This window comes from Drepanopeziza brunnea (assembly GCF_022702325.1).
Source record: "Drepanopeziza brunnea f. sp. 'multigermtubi' strain 214-2 chromosome Unknown ctg15, whole genome shotgun sequence".
Lineage (NCBI taxonomy): Eukaryota > Fungi > Ascomycota > Leotiomycetes > Helotiales > Drepanopezizaceae > Drepanopeziza > Drepanopeziza brunnea.
In genome coordinates, this window is record NW_027094078.1 from 337,089 (window position 1) to 352,367 (window position 15,279).

At 49.6% G+C, this 15,279-nt stretch overlaps 7 protein-coding genes across 7 annotated transcripts; 4 read left to right on the forward strand and 3 right to left on the reverse strand.

Moving 5' to 3' along the window:
- Positions 1 to 138: 138 nt before the first annotated feature.
- On the reverse strand, positions 139 to 1,953 carry L3040_008185 (uncharacterized protein; the record flags this gene model as incomplete). The annotated part of the gene is made up of 6 exons (XM_007297183.2): positions 139 to 297; positions 348 to 991; positions 1,041 to 1,134; positions 1,187 to 1,569; positions 1,620 to 1,775; positions 1,824 to 1,953. 6 exons carry the CDS (start codon positions 1,951 to 1,953, stop codon positions 139 to 141), a joined length of 1,566 nt encoding a protein of 521 aa, XP_007297245.2.
- A 326-nt stretch (positions 1,954 to 2,279) lies between these two features.
- L3040_008186 (uncharacterized protein) lies at positions 2,280 to 3,244 on the forward strand (the record flags this gene model as incomplete). The annotated part of the gene is made up of 2 exons (XM_007297182.2): positions 2,280 to 2,335; positions 2,386 to 3,244. The coding sequence occupies 2 exons, from the start codon at positions 2,280 to 2,282 to the stop codon at positions 3,242 to 3,244; spliced, it is 915 nt and encodes a 304-aa protein (XP_007297244.2).
- A 212-nt stretch (positions 3,245 to 3,456) lies between these two features.
- Positions 3,457 to 4,837, reverse strand: L3040_008187 (uncharacterized protein; the record flags this gene model as incomplete). The annotated part of the gene is made up of 5 exons (XM_066153926.1): positions 3,457 to 4,026; positions 4,074 to 4,430; positions 4,485 to 4,582; positions 4,631 to 4,669; positions 4,729 to 4,837. 5 exons carry the CDS (start codon positions 4,835 to 4,837, stop codon positions 3,457 to 3,459), a joined length of 1,173 nt encoding a protein of 390 aa, XP_066010475.1.
- A 619-nt stretch (positions 4,838 to 5,456) lies between these two features.
- L3040_008188 (uncharacterized protein) lies at positions 5,457 to 6,976 on the forward strand (the record flags this gene model as incomplete). The annotated part of the gene is made up of 7 exons (XM_007297180.2): positions 5,457 to 5,477; positions 5,579 to 5,654; positions 5,711 to 5,827; positions 5,886 to 5,973; positions 6,025 to 6,162; positions 6,210 to 6,677; positions 6,727 to 6,976. The coding sequence occupies 7 exons, from the start codon at positions 5,457 to 5,459 to the stop codon at positions 6,974 to 6,976; spliced, it is 1,158 nt and encodes a 385-aa protein (XP_007297242.1).
- Positions 6,977 to 7,824: 848 nt separating this feature from the next.
- On the forward strand, positions 7,825 to 8,764 carry L3040_008189 (uncharacterized protein; the record flags this gene model as incomplete). Its single annotated transcript, XM_007297179.2, has 3 exons — positions 7,825 to 8,172; positions 8,222 to 8,298; positions 8,350 to 8,764. 3 exons carry the CDS (start codon positions 7,825 to 7,827, stop codon positions 8,762 to 8,764), a joined length of 840 nt encoding a protein of 279 aa, XP_007297241.1.
- A 1,055-nt stretch (positions 8,765 to 9,819) lies between these two features.
- L3040_008190 (uncharacterized protein) lies at positions 9,820 to 11,466 on the forward strand (the record flags this gene model as incomplete). The annotated part of the gene is made up of 4 exons (XM_007297178.2): positions 9,820 to 10,054; positions 10,110 to 10,423; positions 10,486 to 10,773; positions 10,825 to 11,466. 4 exons carry the CDS (start codon positions 9,820 to 9,822, stop codon positions 11,464 to 11,466), a joined length of 1,479 nt encoding a protein of 492 aa, XP_007297240.2.
- Positions 11,467 to 13,920: 2,454 nt separating this feature from the next.
- On the reverse strand, positions 13,921 to 15,006 carry L3040_008191 (uncharacterized protein; the record flags this gene model as incomplete). The annotated part of the gene is made up of 1 exon (XM_007297177.1): positions 13,921 to 15,006. One exon carries the CDS (start codon positions 15,004 to 15,006, stop codon positions 13,921 to 13,923), a length of 1,086 nt encoding a protein of 361 aa, XP_007297239.1.
- Positions 15,007 to 15,279: the final 273 nt, after the last annotated feature.

Sequence of the window (15,279 nt, forward strand, 5' to 3'; positions counted from 1 at the left end):
GGTATCATGCAAGAGCCGCAATCCTTTCTTCGGCAACTAGCAAATCACTTTCATCTACCGAATCCAGCCCCTGAAACTCCGACCCACGGGATGTCAAATACACTGCATAAACATCAATCACAAGCTGTCTTCGCCTTGCTACGAAGCGCCAGGTTTTGGGCTGTTTGTTGCGCTACCGCCGCCTCTCTTCATGAGGCCGGCGAAGAAGGATGCAAGGGCTTCGTTTTGGTTCTTCCCGTCTGGGGAGGCTCCGCCGCCTGGTACCTCTGGTTCGGGCGTTTGGTATGTCTGGCGATCCTGCTGGTTGTTAGGAATTGAAAGCGGTGGGGTTGTGTGGCGGATCTTACCTTCAGCCGCTGCAGCATGTCGTCCGCATCTACCTGGATACCGCCCATATTAAACTGCACAGGTCCAATGTGTTCGTTGACACGCGCCTCACCGTAATGATCTTCGTCACCCTCCTCGATTCCAGACTGAGCAGACTGCCGGCCACGAACAAGTCGGCTGCTATCCATACTACTCGGCTCAGCACCTTGTTTAATCCGGTCGAGGGATTCGATTTGTGAGGCCAAGAACGTCTGAGCATCCGGGCTAGATATTTCTAGTTTGTGGCCGTTGTTCTCCGAAGATGTTGCTTGAAGAGCATCAAGACTGGGGTCGCGGATAGTTTCTTGATATGTGCCCACCGCACCTCCGGATACTGGTGATACCTCGTGCTCCGGTGCTGAATGGTCATCAAGAACCGGCTCGTAAGATTCTTCAATATCAAGAGACCAGCCGTTGTTGATAGCTTCGACGTCAAAACCTTCCCGGAGCACACGGATCTTGCCCCAAGAATCCCAGTTTGGTGGTACGAGAACCTTGTCACGGTCAATGATATTGTGCTTGAGGGGCTGCCGTTTTAGCAAAGAGTGTATCCCAAGAGACGAATGAATGAGACTTTGAAGTGGACTCATGACCGAGGGAGTAGTGTAGATGAGAGATGCGCCATCTGAGAACTCTATTAGCATCATGTCTTCTTTCGGCGCCTAGTATCCTACGCTTTAGCAAGACCGTCCGTAGAGACTGCAATACGAAATCGAATTCTTCTTCCTTCCAAGACCGCTCCTTTTCCAAGACTTCCATCCGATCCGACTGTAAACGGAGTAAATAACGAGACCAGAAGTCTTCTTTTAGGGATACTCACATTCTGGCATACAACACACAGCGGAAGTCCCAGAGCTTCCTCCCATTCTCCCGGCCCCAGCGGTAAACTAACATCCGCCTCTGACGACGGATTGTTGACACCTCCACCATCCAGACTGTGCCCACCACGCCCTCTGTCCCGCCAATTGATCATAACCTCTTCCATTTTTTCCTTGCAGTGTCCATCCAATGAGACAAGAAGGGTCCGCAGAAGGCGTACCCAGTCGCGCAATTGTTTGAGCCAGTACCACGGCTGAGACCAGTCCAACAGCACAACGATAAGAGTGTTTGGAATAGTTTGCGGCGTCAACAGGGGTTGCAGCAGAGGTGTAAAGGAGGGCGAGGGGTCGGTGAGGAGGTATATTGAGATACGAGCAAGAATATCTGCAGAGAATTAGCTAGACTCTACCTTGGAAGCTTCCGGACAAATGCACCTTCGTGATCCGCATCAAGAACATCCTGATACGTATATCCCAGGGCGAAACTGTTGGCTACAGGAGGCTGTCTGCTGCTATGCCGGTCCTGATTCCTCCTTGTATCTTCCGTGGATAGAGCCTCAAGAAACTCCCTCTGCGATTCGGTAGATCCTCCTACTTCAATATCAGGATATGGTTATCAACACGAGCGTCTTTGCTTACCCAAGACAAGGATATTCTTCTCTGGCAGTCGCTTCCCACTGGCCACACTATCCAGCATAGAAGACCACAGGTTCTTCTCCGAGCTTTTCGGCCTCTCAGTATCGATTGAGGTTGAGTTGGTGGCCGCCATGATCGTGGCAAGAGGAATCAGCAGGTGGAGGAGTATTTTGTTCTGGGGCTTTCGATTGATGTTTGCTGGTTGAACATCCAACACTATCAGTTCATGCGTAAAAGGCTTGTCGTTCCGGAATGAATTATTCGTTTGTTCGAATTCAATGCGAGTTCCACATGCGAGTTGTTCATTTGTTCATAAAGTTGTGAAGAGTAAACACGCAGTGACGCGAGGCGACGGTCGCCCTAGGCAGTCCCATTTCCCAAATCGGCTGTATATGACAAGGCTGAGGTCTAAACACCAGAATTTTGCGCCCCAACCAATCTGGACTTCACAACTTCACGATGCAGAGCATTCGACAGATCCAGGAGCTCAACAAGCGGGAGCTCGAAGCTGGGGTGTAAGTTTATCCTCATCGTCTGATATTCGCCTTGCTAAGGAGGCTCGCAGCTCCCCAGAAGCATCATGGCACACAGACTACCGTGACACAGCTTACATCTACATTGGCGGTCTCCCATTCGAGCTTTCCGAGGGCGATGTCGTCACGATATTTTCTCAATTCGGTGAGCCGACTTACATCAACCTCATTCGCGACAAGGAGACTGGCAAGTCGAAGGGCTTTGCATTTCTGAAGTATGAAGACCAGCGGAGCACAGACCTCGCAGTTGACAACCTGGGAGGAACTGTGATTATGGGCCGCACGTTGAAAGTGGATCATACGAGATACAAGAAGAAGGATGATGAGAAGGAAGAGGGACATGATCTTACGCAACGGCCGCCTGAGGTGGACGAGCAGGAAAGTAGGAGGAAGAGGAGACGGACTGATGAGAGCGATAGTGAGAGCGAGAGGGAGAGACCTATGCTCAAGGAGGAACGCGAACTAGCGAAGCTGATTCAGGACCATGATGATGAGGACCCTATGAAGCCGTATTTGGTGGAGGAGAAGAAGGAGGAGGTTACTATGGCTTTGGCGAGATTGAAAAATGGGAAGATGGGGGAGAAGTCTAAGTCGAGGCATCATCACCATAGGTCACGGCGGCCGAGGGATGAGGAGGAGAAAGAAGGTGGGCGCTCTCATCGCCGGAGTCATCGCCGAGAGAAGAGGTCACATTCGAGAGAGCGGTCTCCTAGAAATGGCGAGTCGAGGGCCGAACGTAGTGAGGACCGTGAGGAGAAGTCAAATCACAGAAAGGAAAGCCCAACGAGTGATAGTCGGGATAGAGGAGGTCAAAAGAGGTATAAGGAACGATCCAGGAGAAGAGAAGCTTCAGTGGAAGACAGGCGGCACTCGTCGAGACGGTATTCGTAGGAAGAAGAGTCAACGAAGTTATATCCAAGTTACCATGGCGCAACAGCAGCTCGTTCCCAGCTACTGAAGAATTATAGCCACTCCTTTGCTTGTAATACCAAAAACAAAAAAGAGAAGCCGACCATGCCTGTCCCTATCCTTATGCCTGTGCCCAGAACGCTGAACCGTGAGACCAGTACGCCTCGCTAAATAGCAACCATGTTGAAGCCTGCTCAGTTCAAGCCGAGATACCGTTTCCAGCCATCCCTGACGCAGTACCGACGCCCATCCTCGCCCTCCGCAATCACGAACTTCTCCCATCTACCATCCCGACCAGCTCCGATGACGATGATGCTGTGATCGCTCGTCCAGCCGAGGATGCCTTTAGGCGGTCGAAATGCCGCATCACTATTCAAGGGGGTCGAACTTCCGTATAGTGGTTCCTCGCCGATTTCGAAATGTGCCGAGGCGAAGGAATACACATCTGAAAATACCCTCGGTAAGAGAGGAATGCGTCCGAGGATTCCCCATTTCTGGCTGTTGTCTACATCACTTGAGGCCGGACTTCCTCCTCCGGCTCCCATTGTCGTGAGTCTCCGATTCTGCGTCGTGGCTTCGCTTTTAGGTGGTTTTGACGGATGTGGAATATCGAACACATGGAGTGTAGATTTATCGGATGTGACAGCTAGTAGTTGACCAGAAGGAGCAATGGAAAGTGAATAAATAGCCGCGTGATCGACACCACGTCTTAGTTCTGCTATCCGAGCACAGTTGCTCGTTGCAAATACTCTGACCAAGGTACCCTACAATTTTCAGTATAAGTTTCCCAGTTTGAACGCGATCCTCTTACAGTCTCGCTTGCGGTAGCCAAGACCTCACCATCCCGACTGATATCAATAGCTCTCAGTGCAGAGCCATGAGCTGGTATGATACTGACGTTGCCTGTGGCAATCTCGACAAGCTGAACCTGACCGGGTGTTCTTCCGGGAAATGCCAGAGACTTTGCAGTCAAACAGCAAATACCTAAAGGGTTATCGGCAGTCTCGAAGACGGACCACAGTTCTGGAGGGCTTTGGAATTTGTAGACTCGAACACTGTTTTGCAAGGCAACAACAATATGGGTTCTCGAAATCCGCACTCCGCGGACCGTTGTAGTAACGGGTATTTGTATTGCAATTTTCTGCTTCGCGTCGTCCCAAATAACCACCTGTGGAAAGCATCAATCAGCACCTATCCTGCCTGTTATTCACAGTTAACTGACTTTATTCTGCGGAAACCTTGGTTGCTTTCCTCCTCCAATCAGTGCAATGAAGTTTGCTTTTCCAAGCATCTGTGCCGCCCCTATTCCGCCGTTGAAATCTGGCTCGTCAGTATGTATTGCTAGGACCCGTGTGCGGAGAAGCAGACCTCGAGAGACGCGGAGCTGGCATGGCTCAGAGTTGAATACTGGGAGATAATGTCAGAATATTTTCTACAAACGTACTCGGGAAGATCAGGCTACTCACTGCAGAAGCCAGTGTCGAGTCCAATAGCGAAACAGCTGGCATCGTGGTTGAAGGCTGCGGACAAGGCTACGGGATTACTTTCGCTCTCGATGGCGGGCCTGGTATTCATAGTTGCGAGACTTGCGCGGAGTATTTTCTAGGTAAGTTGTAAGGGGATCCGCAGGTATTAAAATATCGAGCGCATGTTGTTGTTGACTCTGTCGCCCGAGTCAGAATAATATGGTTGTTACGGCTTCAGTCATTTGGAAACATCGGGATTGCCTTTATCCAGGAGCTTAGTGTCCGATAAGGTACCTACCTACCGGTACCTCACTCAAGGCTTTGCTCCGATCCCATGTTATTGAAATTCTGTGGGTAAAAAGATTTCGGAATTGAGGTGGAGGTGTCAACAAACTACTCGTATGGAATCAAGACGAGATACGATTTTAGGTCGGAGAAAACTATATAGCAAGGTAGGTAGGATTATCAAGTAAAGTGCCGAAAAAAGTGGGACTTCAGCCTCGTTGAGCATCCTTGCCACATCCTGCTCACTACCTTGGGGAGGAGCCCCTGAGTAGTTCTGTGGCCCTTCTTTAATCCCCAAATTTTGCGATCGAGTGCTCGACTTCCCACCTCATATCACACATCAGACGACTTCACATCACGGCCATCCTTTCAATCCGATACCCATCAACCAAGAGGAACTTCACAGAGATAATATCGCTCGTTTCAATTGTTCTGTCACCATCATGTCTTCTCCGTTGGGCGCAGTATGTTTATGTTCCGCGGCTGCTTGCCATCTCCTTTTGCCTTTTCTGGCCACAACCTTCCCTGGCAGTATCATGCAGTACTGATTTCCGTTTGCGCACAGATAAAGATCCGAAGAAAGAAGAACGTCAAGAAGGGTATACAGTTCTGTTTGATGGTTTGTGGTGCCTCGGGCACAGGTACGTAGGACAACGATCGCAATATAATTACCCTGGCAACTGACCGATATAACTAGGCCGAACTACCTTTGTCAACACACTCTGCGGAAAGAAGGTTCTCGTTGGAAAGGATGCGGACGATGCGACAAACGCTCACGTCGAAGAGGGCGTCCGAATCAAGCCCATCAACGTTGGTGCGAATCAGGAATCCAACCTCTTTTATCTTGAGCATCAGGCCTGACTTTGCTGCAGAACTGGAACTGGACGAGGAGGGAACCCGAATCTCTCTCACTATTGTCGACACTCCAGGCTTCGGAGACCTGATTGATAACGAGGCAAGGTAGGGCATATAGTTGTGATAGGTAGGTGTAAAAACGCTAACGAACTGAAGCTTCGGCGAAATTGTGGGGTACCTTGAGCGACAGTACGACGATATTCTTGCCGAAGAGTCACGTATCAAGCGCAACCCCCGATTCCGCGACAATCGTGTCCATGCCCTGCTATACTTCATCACCCCTACCGGTCACGGGTGAGTAAATGAGCGATACATGTTTAGTCAATGTCTAATACATTTAGTCTCCGCGAGCTGGATATCGAACTGATGAAGCGTCTCTCTCCCCGTGTCAATGTCATCCCGGTCATTGGAAAGGCCGACTCTCTTACACCAGCTGAACTCGCCGAGTCGAAGAAGCTTGTGATGGAGGATATCGAGCACTACAGAATCCCAGTCTACAACTTCCCGTACGACATCGAAGAGGATGACGAAGATACCGTTGAGGAGAACGCTGAACTCCGTGGTCTGATGCCATTCGCTATTGTGGGGTCCGAAGAGGTTGTCGAGATTGGTGGTCGCAAGGTCCGGGCTCGACAATACCCATGGGGTGTTGTAGAGGTAGATAATCCAAGACACTCCGACTTCCTGGCCATTCGCAGCGCACTTCTCCACAGCCATTTGGCAGATTTGAAGGAGATCACGCACGACTTCCTCTACGAAAATTATCGTACAGAGAAACTTAGCAAGAGCGTTGAGGGTGGCGCTGGAGCGTAAGCTGCCTTGTTTAAATGTCTCTTCAAAAGCTAACCAAACCCATAGGGACTCTTCCATGAATCCCGAGGATCTTGCTTCTCAATCCGTCCGTCTAAAGGAGGAGCAACTCCGACGCGAGGAGGAGAAGCTCCGGGAGATCGAGGTCAAGGTACAAAGGGAGATCAACGAGAAGAGACAGGAGCTATTGGCCCGTGAGAGTCAACTGAAGGAAATCGAAGCCAGAATGCACCGAGAACAGAGCGCACATCTGGAAGCCACGAATGGTGGGGGGGCAGCCACCGACTCCGAGCCATAGAGATGACGTTTACGATAGTTTGCGGACAGTTGAGATCAATCCTCACCACAGATGAAGCCAAAATTGGGCGGCGAACCGGTCTGTGGATGGAAATCTAGGGTGTCAACGGGAGATATCGGAGCTTGGGATTTCCCTTTTGAGAGACTCGTTTACGGCATTTGCAAGAACCATTCGGGCTGCAAACGCTAATCAGGTTTTTTTCTTATCGACTTCTAATGAGTAGTCCTTTCCCTTCATCATCCTTCTTGTGATTGAGGCACAAGTGGATTGCTGTGAGTGCTTCATGGGTACTATTGTATATTTATTTCCTTTGTCATAGCAAATGGAGATGCCAGAATAGTTCATGCTCTTTTGTGAATCAAACTAATTAGTAGATAACAAATCCCTCTCAAAATTCCGGGATCACTCGCTTCAAACCGGACTATCTAGGGATTACTGGAAAACGTTTGGTAGGCACTTCTCCTTTATCTCTTGCAAGATAATCTGTTACGCTTTCTCAATTGCTTTTCAATAACATAAGAATAATTCTGTAATTCATATTTGCAGGGACTGGAGCAAGAATATGGCAAGCCTTGATAATGGAAAGTTAATAATAACACGAGACTTGCAGTCAAACAGTTGAGGCTGAGAGCTGATAAATCCCTAGCGCGCCCCGCCTCCGCAGTTGGTTGTTTTATACCTCCGATACCTCCGTCTTCATCATCATCGCGCCACCTAGGTCACCCAGTCTGCTCCCCATCGCAATTCACATCCATACATATCGTCGTCTAACTACAGGCCATACCCAGAAGTTTCGCAAACATCATTTCGTCCAGAAAAATTTCCTTGTCTCTGAACAGGTATCCGCGATGTCTGGAAAGTACCAGCCAGCGCCTCAGCGCGACTCCCTCGATGACAACACCGCCCACTACTCCCAAGCACCTCCATCTTACGTCGACCAGCAATCCAGCTCGATGGACCAAGCGGCTCTTCTAGGAGGAGGTCCGCGAAGCAGCGAGGACAACATTCCCGATGACTTCAAGTTCGGAGGGTCGGTGGCGGAAGCCTCGATTGATATCCGGATGGCGTTTGTGAGGAAGGTCTATGCGATTCTCTCCGTACAACTCATTGCTACTGCGGTCTTGAGCTCTGTTTCTTTCTTCAGCGAGGCGTACAAAGGGTGGATCCAGAGTAACCAGTGGATGATGTGGTGTTCGGTATGCTACCCCGAGTTCTGCTTTATGTGAAATCGCTAATGTTCCGTAGTTGCTTGGTGCTATCGGTTTCATGCTCTTGACTTACTGGAAACGCAAGTCTTATCCTATGAACCTTCTCTTCTTGGGGTACGTTGATTCTAGGCTGTTAAGTACACTCGCAGCTGACATACTCGATAGTGGGTTCACGGCATTCGAGGCATATTCAGTATCCGTCATCGTCTCATTCTATCAATCCCGGATCGTTCTCCAGGCTGTTCTCTTGACAGCCGGAATCTTCGTCGCCCTCACTCTCTTCGCATGCCAGACCAAGTATGACTTCACATCATGGATGCCATACCTGTTTGGCGCACTGTGGTTCTTGATCCTTTTTGGATTTATGGCTGCCTTCCTTCCCCATAACAGTACCACAGAGCTGGCTTATTCGGGAATTGGAGCTCTGATATTCTCGGGGTATATATTGGTTGATACCCAGCTCATCATGAGACATTACCATGTGGAGGAGGAGATTGCGGCTGCGATCTCTCTTTACCTAGATGTTATCAACTTGTTCCTCAACATTCTGAGGATCCTTAATAGCCAGCAGAATAACTAAGTGGCTCTTTCTCCTAGTTTTTGGATCGGTGGAGGGGAGCTCAATGGGATGAGGTTGGACGCAGGAAGGGACGCAGGGAGGAACACGCTCATTGAATTAAGACTTTGATGGATTGAAATGGAACTGTTAACGAGCATGCCTGGGATTCTTCTCTTCTCAATCAAATTGGCCAAAAGAGCACTATGATCTCAACCCGATATTCCTAACCGTGTCAAGCATTGGCGGATATAATATTAGAAAGACCCTTGGCCCTGCTTTTACGGACAAGTCGTTTCAAGATCCGGTTCAAACCATAACTGCGTCCGGGTCTTCATCAAGGTTCTTGGCAGACAGGAAACAATTCCATCAACGTGCCCAACGGCCAGACCATCGGATATCCGTAATAGTAATCTGATCTTCCTTAGCTGACAGGTCGGTGGGAGATCGACCTGTCATCTGAAGTCTAAAGACGCTCTGTCAGCAATCTTAAGCTTTCGGAACAAATTCCAGATGCTATTTACGTAGTATTAGGGGCTAGCAGACAAAAACAGGTACTAGTACCTACTAGGTAGGTATGCTGTGCGTGACGCAGCGGTGAATAGTAGATACATGAATAGTATCAAAAGGGCCAGTCTGCCAGACTAATACGTATATAATAATTTATGAACTCATCGGCTTCAAAGTCCTTGACCCAGCTTACCTTTGTACTTGATGTACTTTACGGAGTATTCTGCGTCAGTACATTAAGTTCGCGCTAATTTCGAGCTCCCATATATCAGCCATGATCGGGCCACGGAGTGCGTCGAGCGCTTGAACCCAAACATTTTGGCAGGCCAAATTCCCCACACCGCTTTTGCTAAAGCAATCCAGCGATTTCAAATCCCTTAAAGCGAAACTTCAACCACTACATTCGTTCACATTTCATTCACCTATTATCCTTTAGGATTCATGCCCCCAGACTGCTAGATTCACTACCGACCGTTGAGAGCTCTTCGCACTCTTCAATTGGTCTCAATTCGACTCGCTACTTCCCTCGAAATCCGTCTGCGCGCGCAACGGGCAAAGATAGATACACAATGAGCGGCACTCCAGCGTCCATTAAGACCCATCATCAGAAACCCGAGCAGGCGCACGAATGGTTACATCAGAACGGGAAAAATTTTAGTGGGATTGAGCAGAAGATAGGCATGAACGATGATGGAGGAGGAGGAGAGTACGCTGCGCCTATGATGACGGGAAGAAGAAATATCAAGAGGAGAGAGGTTGGCCCATTGGAGATTATCTGCGGATGGATTGTTGAGCACCAGATCGGTATAGTGTTTTTCCCCAGTCGCAAGGCCAAGAGTTAGCACTGATAATGAAATAGGCCTCTCTGTTAACCTCCTGGTTCTGCTCTCCCTTACTCACTTATGCTTTCCTCGAGCTCGCCGACATGCCCGCAAGTTCTTTGAACTCTCGTATTACAATCCAAGCTCAGGCGAATATCGGGCGGGGTGGAACGATGCTTGGATGGTGTCCTTTTGGATTGTTGTCTTTACTGGTCTGCGCGCGGCGGTCATGGAGTACATATTGACTCCGCTTGCGAAAAAAGGGGGCGCACAGGGTAAGAGGGAGCAGACCAGGTTCGCTGAACAGGCTTGGCTTTGGATCTATGCCTCAACTTTCTGGTGCCTGGGAGTAGTATGTTCTCATTCCTTCTGAATTGAGCGAAAATTTCCCTTTTCTCCTCTAACCAATGACAGTACCTTCTGGCCAACTCCGACTACTTGTTCAACTTCAAGGAGCTTTGGACCAATTGGCCAAACCGGGAGATGGATGGACTGCGAAAGTGGTATATCCTGGTCCAATACTCGTTCTGGCTCCAGCAAATCTTAATAGTCAATCTTGAGGAGAGGAGAAAGGACCATTGGCAGATGCTCGCACATCACATCGTTACAACGGCATTGATATTCACAAGTTACGGTTATCACCAAACCAAGGTAGCCAACTTGATTCTCTGTACGATGGACTCGGTGGACCTAGTCTTTCCTGTAAGTGCATTTTCAGCCATGTACAACTTTAGTGTTGACGATGTGTCTTAGTTAGCGAAGTGCCTGAAGTACCTGGGCTACACCACCATCTGTGACGTTCTATTTGGGCTCTTCATGACCATCTGGTTCATCACACGCCACATAATCTTCTGCATGATCTGCTACTCCGTCTGGGCCGACATCCCCGCCACCATCGCCTATGGCTGCTACAGCGGCAAGAACGGGTCTATTAAAGGGCCCTTCCCGCCTCCAGATCACTTCACCCATCTCATAGACCCGTTCCGCAACCCCGAAGGCATCGTATGCTGGAACGACAAGATCAAGTGGGGTTTTCTGAGCGCCCTCCTCTTCCTCCAATTCCTAACCATCGTCTGGTTCTCCATGATCGTCAAAGTAGCCATCCGCGTGCTAAACGGTGGCGACGCTGATGATGTGAGGAGTGATGATGAAGTAGATGATGAAGAGGGTCTTCTGGACGAGAAGATCACTTCTACCATTGAGCACATCGGTGAGATGGAGCCACCGCCCTACGAGGAGGAAGTCGGCGTTGAGTCCATCAACCTCAATGGCCGGAATTTCAGTCCGAGTAAGTACAAGAAAGGTCCTGGGAGCAGCGCGAGCGGGGTCAGTTTGCCGGGACACTCTGATAGGAAGGAGCTGCTGGGCCGGATTGGGTGCGATAAAGGCGTTTGAGCGTGGGGATCTGGTCATGGTATGGGACAGGGGCGGAGTTTGTTTGGTTACGAGCATTTTGCTGCTCTCATTTGCAACACGGCATCTCACCCAGGACGAAAGAACGAGCCAACACCAACGAACGCACGAATCGGGACGATGAAAAGTTTTCTTTTCTTTTCTTTTCTTTTCTTTTTTTTTTCTTTAGAGGTGTGCGTTGCAGTACGTTGTGAAGCGGCGTTGTCAGTTTTCTTGTGAGATAGAGGAGACGCGGCTTCTTCCTACCTACACTTTTGTTGTACATGCGGCTACAGAGAAATTGTGTTGATTGCGTTTTATACCACATCATATTTTCATACAATAGGTACCATACCGGTTAGGAGGACTGCATCAGACCTCCTCCTCCACCACACCACAACTCTCATATTACCGTACCTCTCGCTCGTCCTCCTTTCCCGCATGTCCTGTTCTTCTCCCCCTTCTCATGACGCAGATCAGCCGAGTTGATCTTACCTGATTGCGCTGCTACGATACTCACGAGTACCTCCCTCCCTTCCTCCATATATGTACGTATGCATGTATGTATCTACGAGTGGAAGAGGGGAGGGGGCATCTTGGAATACCCGTGGTCGATGTAAGAGGCCAAGTCAAGCCAAGCCAAGTCTTTCTTTCCGGCAGGCCGTATGTATGTATGTGATAGTTGTAGGTAGCAGCTCTCTGGGTTGAAGGTTTGGTTCCTTTTATGGCATTCTCTATTCATTTTCATCGGAGTAAAAGAAGAAAAAAATCGACTGTGTCTTGGGCTCTCTGTCTGTTTCTTGTGTAGGAGGTCTGTATCTTCATCTTCATCTTCATCTTCATCTTCATCCTTGACCGGACTGTCAAAAGAGAGAGAGAGAGAGAGGCGTTCAAATAGCAATGTCGATTTCAGCCAGGGTTTACTTTTTGGGGAGGGGGGGGGGGGCTATCCCGCGATATTTAACGTAGTCTGGCGTTACGTGTGTGTGTGTGTGTGTGTGTGTGTGTTCGACGTGGTATTTGACAAAAAGAATACGGTACGGATCTGGACGTACATACACCTAAACCTAGATCGGCCAAAGAACAGGAAAAACCTACATTTTCAATTTTCCCTTACTCCTCCTTTTTTTTTGGACAAGACAGACAGACAGACAGGCATGCAGAAACAGCTTCCCTCCGCTTCGCTTCCTCGCCTCCCCTCTGAGCTCCATCTCATTCCGAAAATACTGCCCGGGCAGAGAGAGATAGGAGAGAGAGAGAGAGAGACCTACGCATCCCATCGGAAACGCCTGGAAACCACGAAATCCCAACCCCACTGCGTCCGCTACGAGGTAACCAGACGGAAAAAAAAAAAAAAAAAAATCTGTCTCTGGACCCCAATTCCGTAGGATTGAACGAGCAGCTTACCTACCTACCTACAGTACCTCCCCTACCCTACCCTAGCCTACCCTAGCACGCAGCTCACAACCTCCGAACCCTCCGAACCCTCCCAACCTCACAAACTCGAAACTCGGAGTCTGGAAACGGGATGATCATACGAAAGGACCTGTAGCTCACCTACTCACTTACTGACTCGATTACGCACTTTGTGATTACATATATATATATCAATAAAAATAAACCTACACGCAACATGAGAACAGAGATATAGAGAGAGAGAGAGAGAGAGAGAGAGAGAGAGAGAGAAAGTATCAACGCGCCATCCCATAACCACAACACCGGCAAGTAAGAAATGCGATTACTAAATATACATACATATACATACAAACATCTACATCTCTCCAAGCTTCTTCTTCTACCTTGCTCACTTACTACGTAAGTGAGGAGAAGAACCATGAGAAGCACCTCCGGTTTAAGGATCCCTCGTTATCAAGGAGGTCGTTCTTTCCTAGCGTGTGGAATGTAAGAGTTTGTCGGTGGACAATCTGTGGATAGGGGGATGCGGAGGAGGTGGTGGTGGTGGTCGAGCGAGTCGAGATTCGAGACGAGCACGCACGGAAATCGTCGGTTGCGCCTCCTGCTATATACGCCCCCGTACACCACCATGTGGTCGTGAAGGGATGGACATCTGCGGGAGTGCAGACAGGTATTCGGGTACGTATCACATAGTAATAAAGTAAGCTTCGTGATCAAGCTCAAATCTAGTCACTACAAATACTGATCCCGGAAGTACAGCTATCCACATAGAAAGAGCATTATACCAGACAAGGCAATCTTCAGCAAAAATTGATTTGATGGTGTTCTCGATGCCTGAAGAGGCTGGCAAGTAAACTAAGAGTACACCCAAGAGCGAAAGAAAAAAAAAGGCTTGTTTGAATTGCTTGCGAACCAGATCCTAAATTCCGCATGAAGCAAAACACCCAGTGGTCAGATCACCGCTCGCGTCATATCCTTCGTGTTACCATATCCAGTGGGTAGCCCTACTGACTTGATGTGTATGGCTAGAACTTACTCGCCTTACTCCTTCTCAGGCACCGCAGCATCGGCGTATTGTGGTGGAGGACCTTGGAAGGCAAGGAAGCCTTTGGTCTCATCCTTAGTATCCTCCTGTCCAACCTCAGCGTACGCGGAGTTCTTCTGACCAGAACGGAAGAGCGAACGCCAGGTGAAGATGACGATGTGGCCGACTACCATGCCAATCAAGCCGGCGGTAATACCAACCATAACACCAATGATCACCGGCACGAAGACATGGAGGAAGATGCCTCTCAGGAACTTAGCAAAGCTATGCTGGTGGTGATGGCGGGAGGGAGCGTGGGGACGGTGGTCCGGTCTCGCCTTATGGTCAGGGTGCGAGTGTCCGCTGGGTCTGCCTTTAGTAGTAGGTCTCTTCCTCATTCCAGCGCAGCCCTTTCTCAGGCCCTGTTTCATCTTTGAAAGACGGTCTGCAACGATAGCACGCCACTTGCAAGCGATAGTCGAGCACTCCTTGTCGTCTCCTGTTAGTCTGGCAGGGCTGGATGGGGCGCTGATGCTGGAGTTTCCGATCATGAGCTGCCCGGAAGGGGTCTCCAACAGATTCAGTTCGATGGCCGGGAGGCCGGAGATAAACTTATCGGCTACTTCGACGATTTCGAGGCGGATGGCTACGGTTTGCATGAATTCTGGTCCGGAGGAGGGGGGGTGCTTGACGCTGAGGGAAAAGCCGAGCTTAGGAGTGCCGGCTTCTGTCCAGACACCGTTCGATTTGATCATCTGCGAGGCTGTGAGGGGTTCCAGGAAGTTTGCCATTGTAGGGTCGATGGGGTAGATCTGGAGACCGTTGACAAGGACTTGGTCGACTCCATTTTCGTGGGAGGTGCTGAAGTTGAAGTGCAGGACCGAATCGGGTTGTGCGGAGTCTGGTTTTCCCTTCAGCTCCGTTACAACCGGGCAGCCGGGACACTGGATCTCTATCACACGGGAAGTCAACCCCGCAACGACAGCTTCTGCGGGAAGGGTGTTTATGGCATCCGCATCGGCTGTTGAGATCTCAGGAGGGATCAGAAAGCTTTGCACGCCACCGACCACGACTGCGAGGGCACCTAGCTGAGGGACACGCATGTTGGCTTGCGGTCGTTCGGTGTGGTGGGGTGGGGTGTATGTATTGTGAGAATCGAAGAAAGGGGTTTTGTCAACTTGGTGATGGCGATGGAGGGGAAGAAGACCAGCTTCGCTATCGCTGCTTGCTGTGGCGAAGGTATTGATGGTATAGTTGTTGTTGTTGTTGTTGTTGTTGTTGTTATCGCGGTGGGAGTGGTTGTGGTTGTGGTTGTGGTTGTTCGAATCGAAGGAAGAGGATGGGCGTAGAGCGGAAGGTGGTGTAGGAAGTATTAA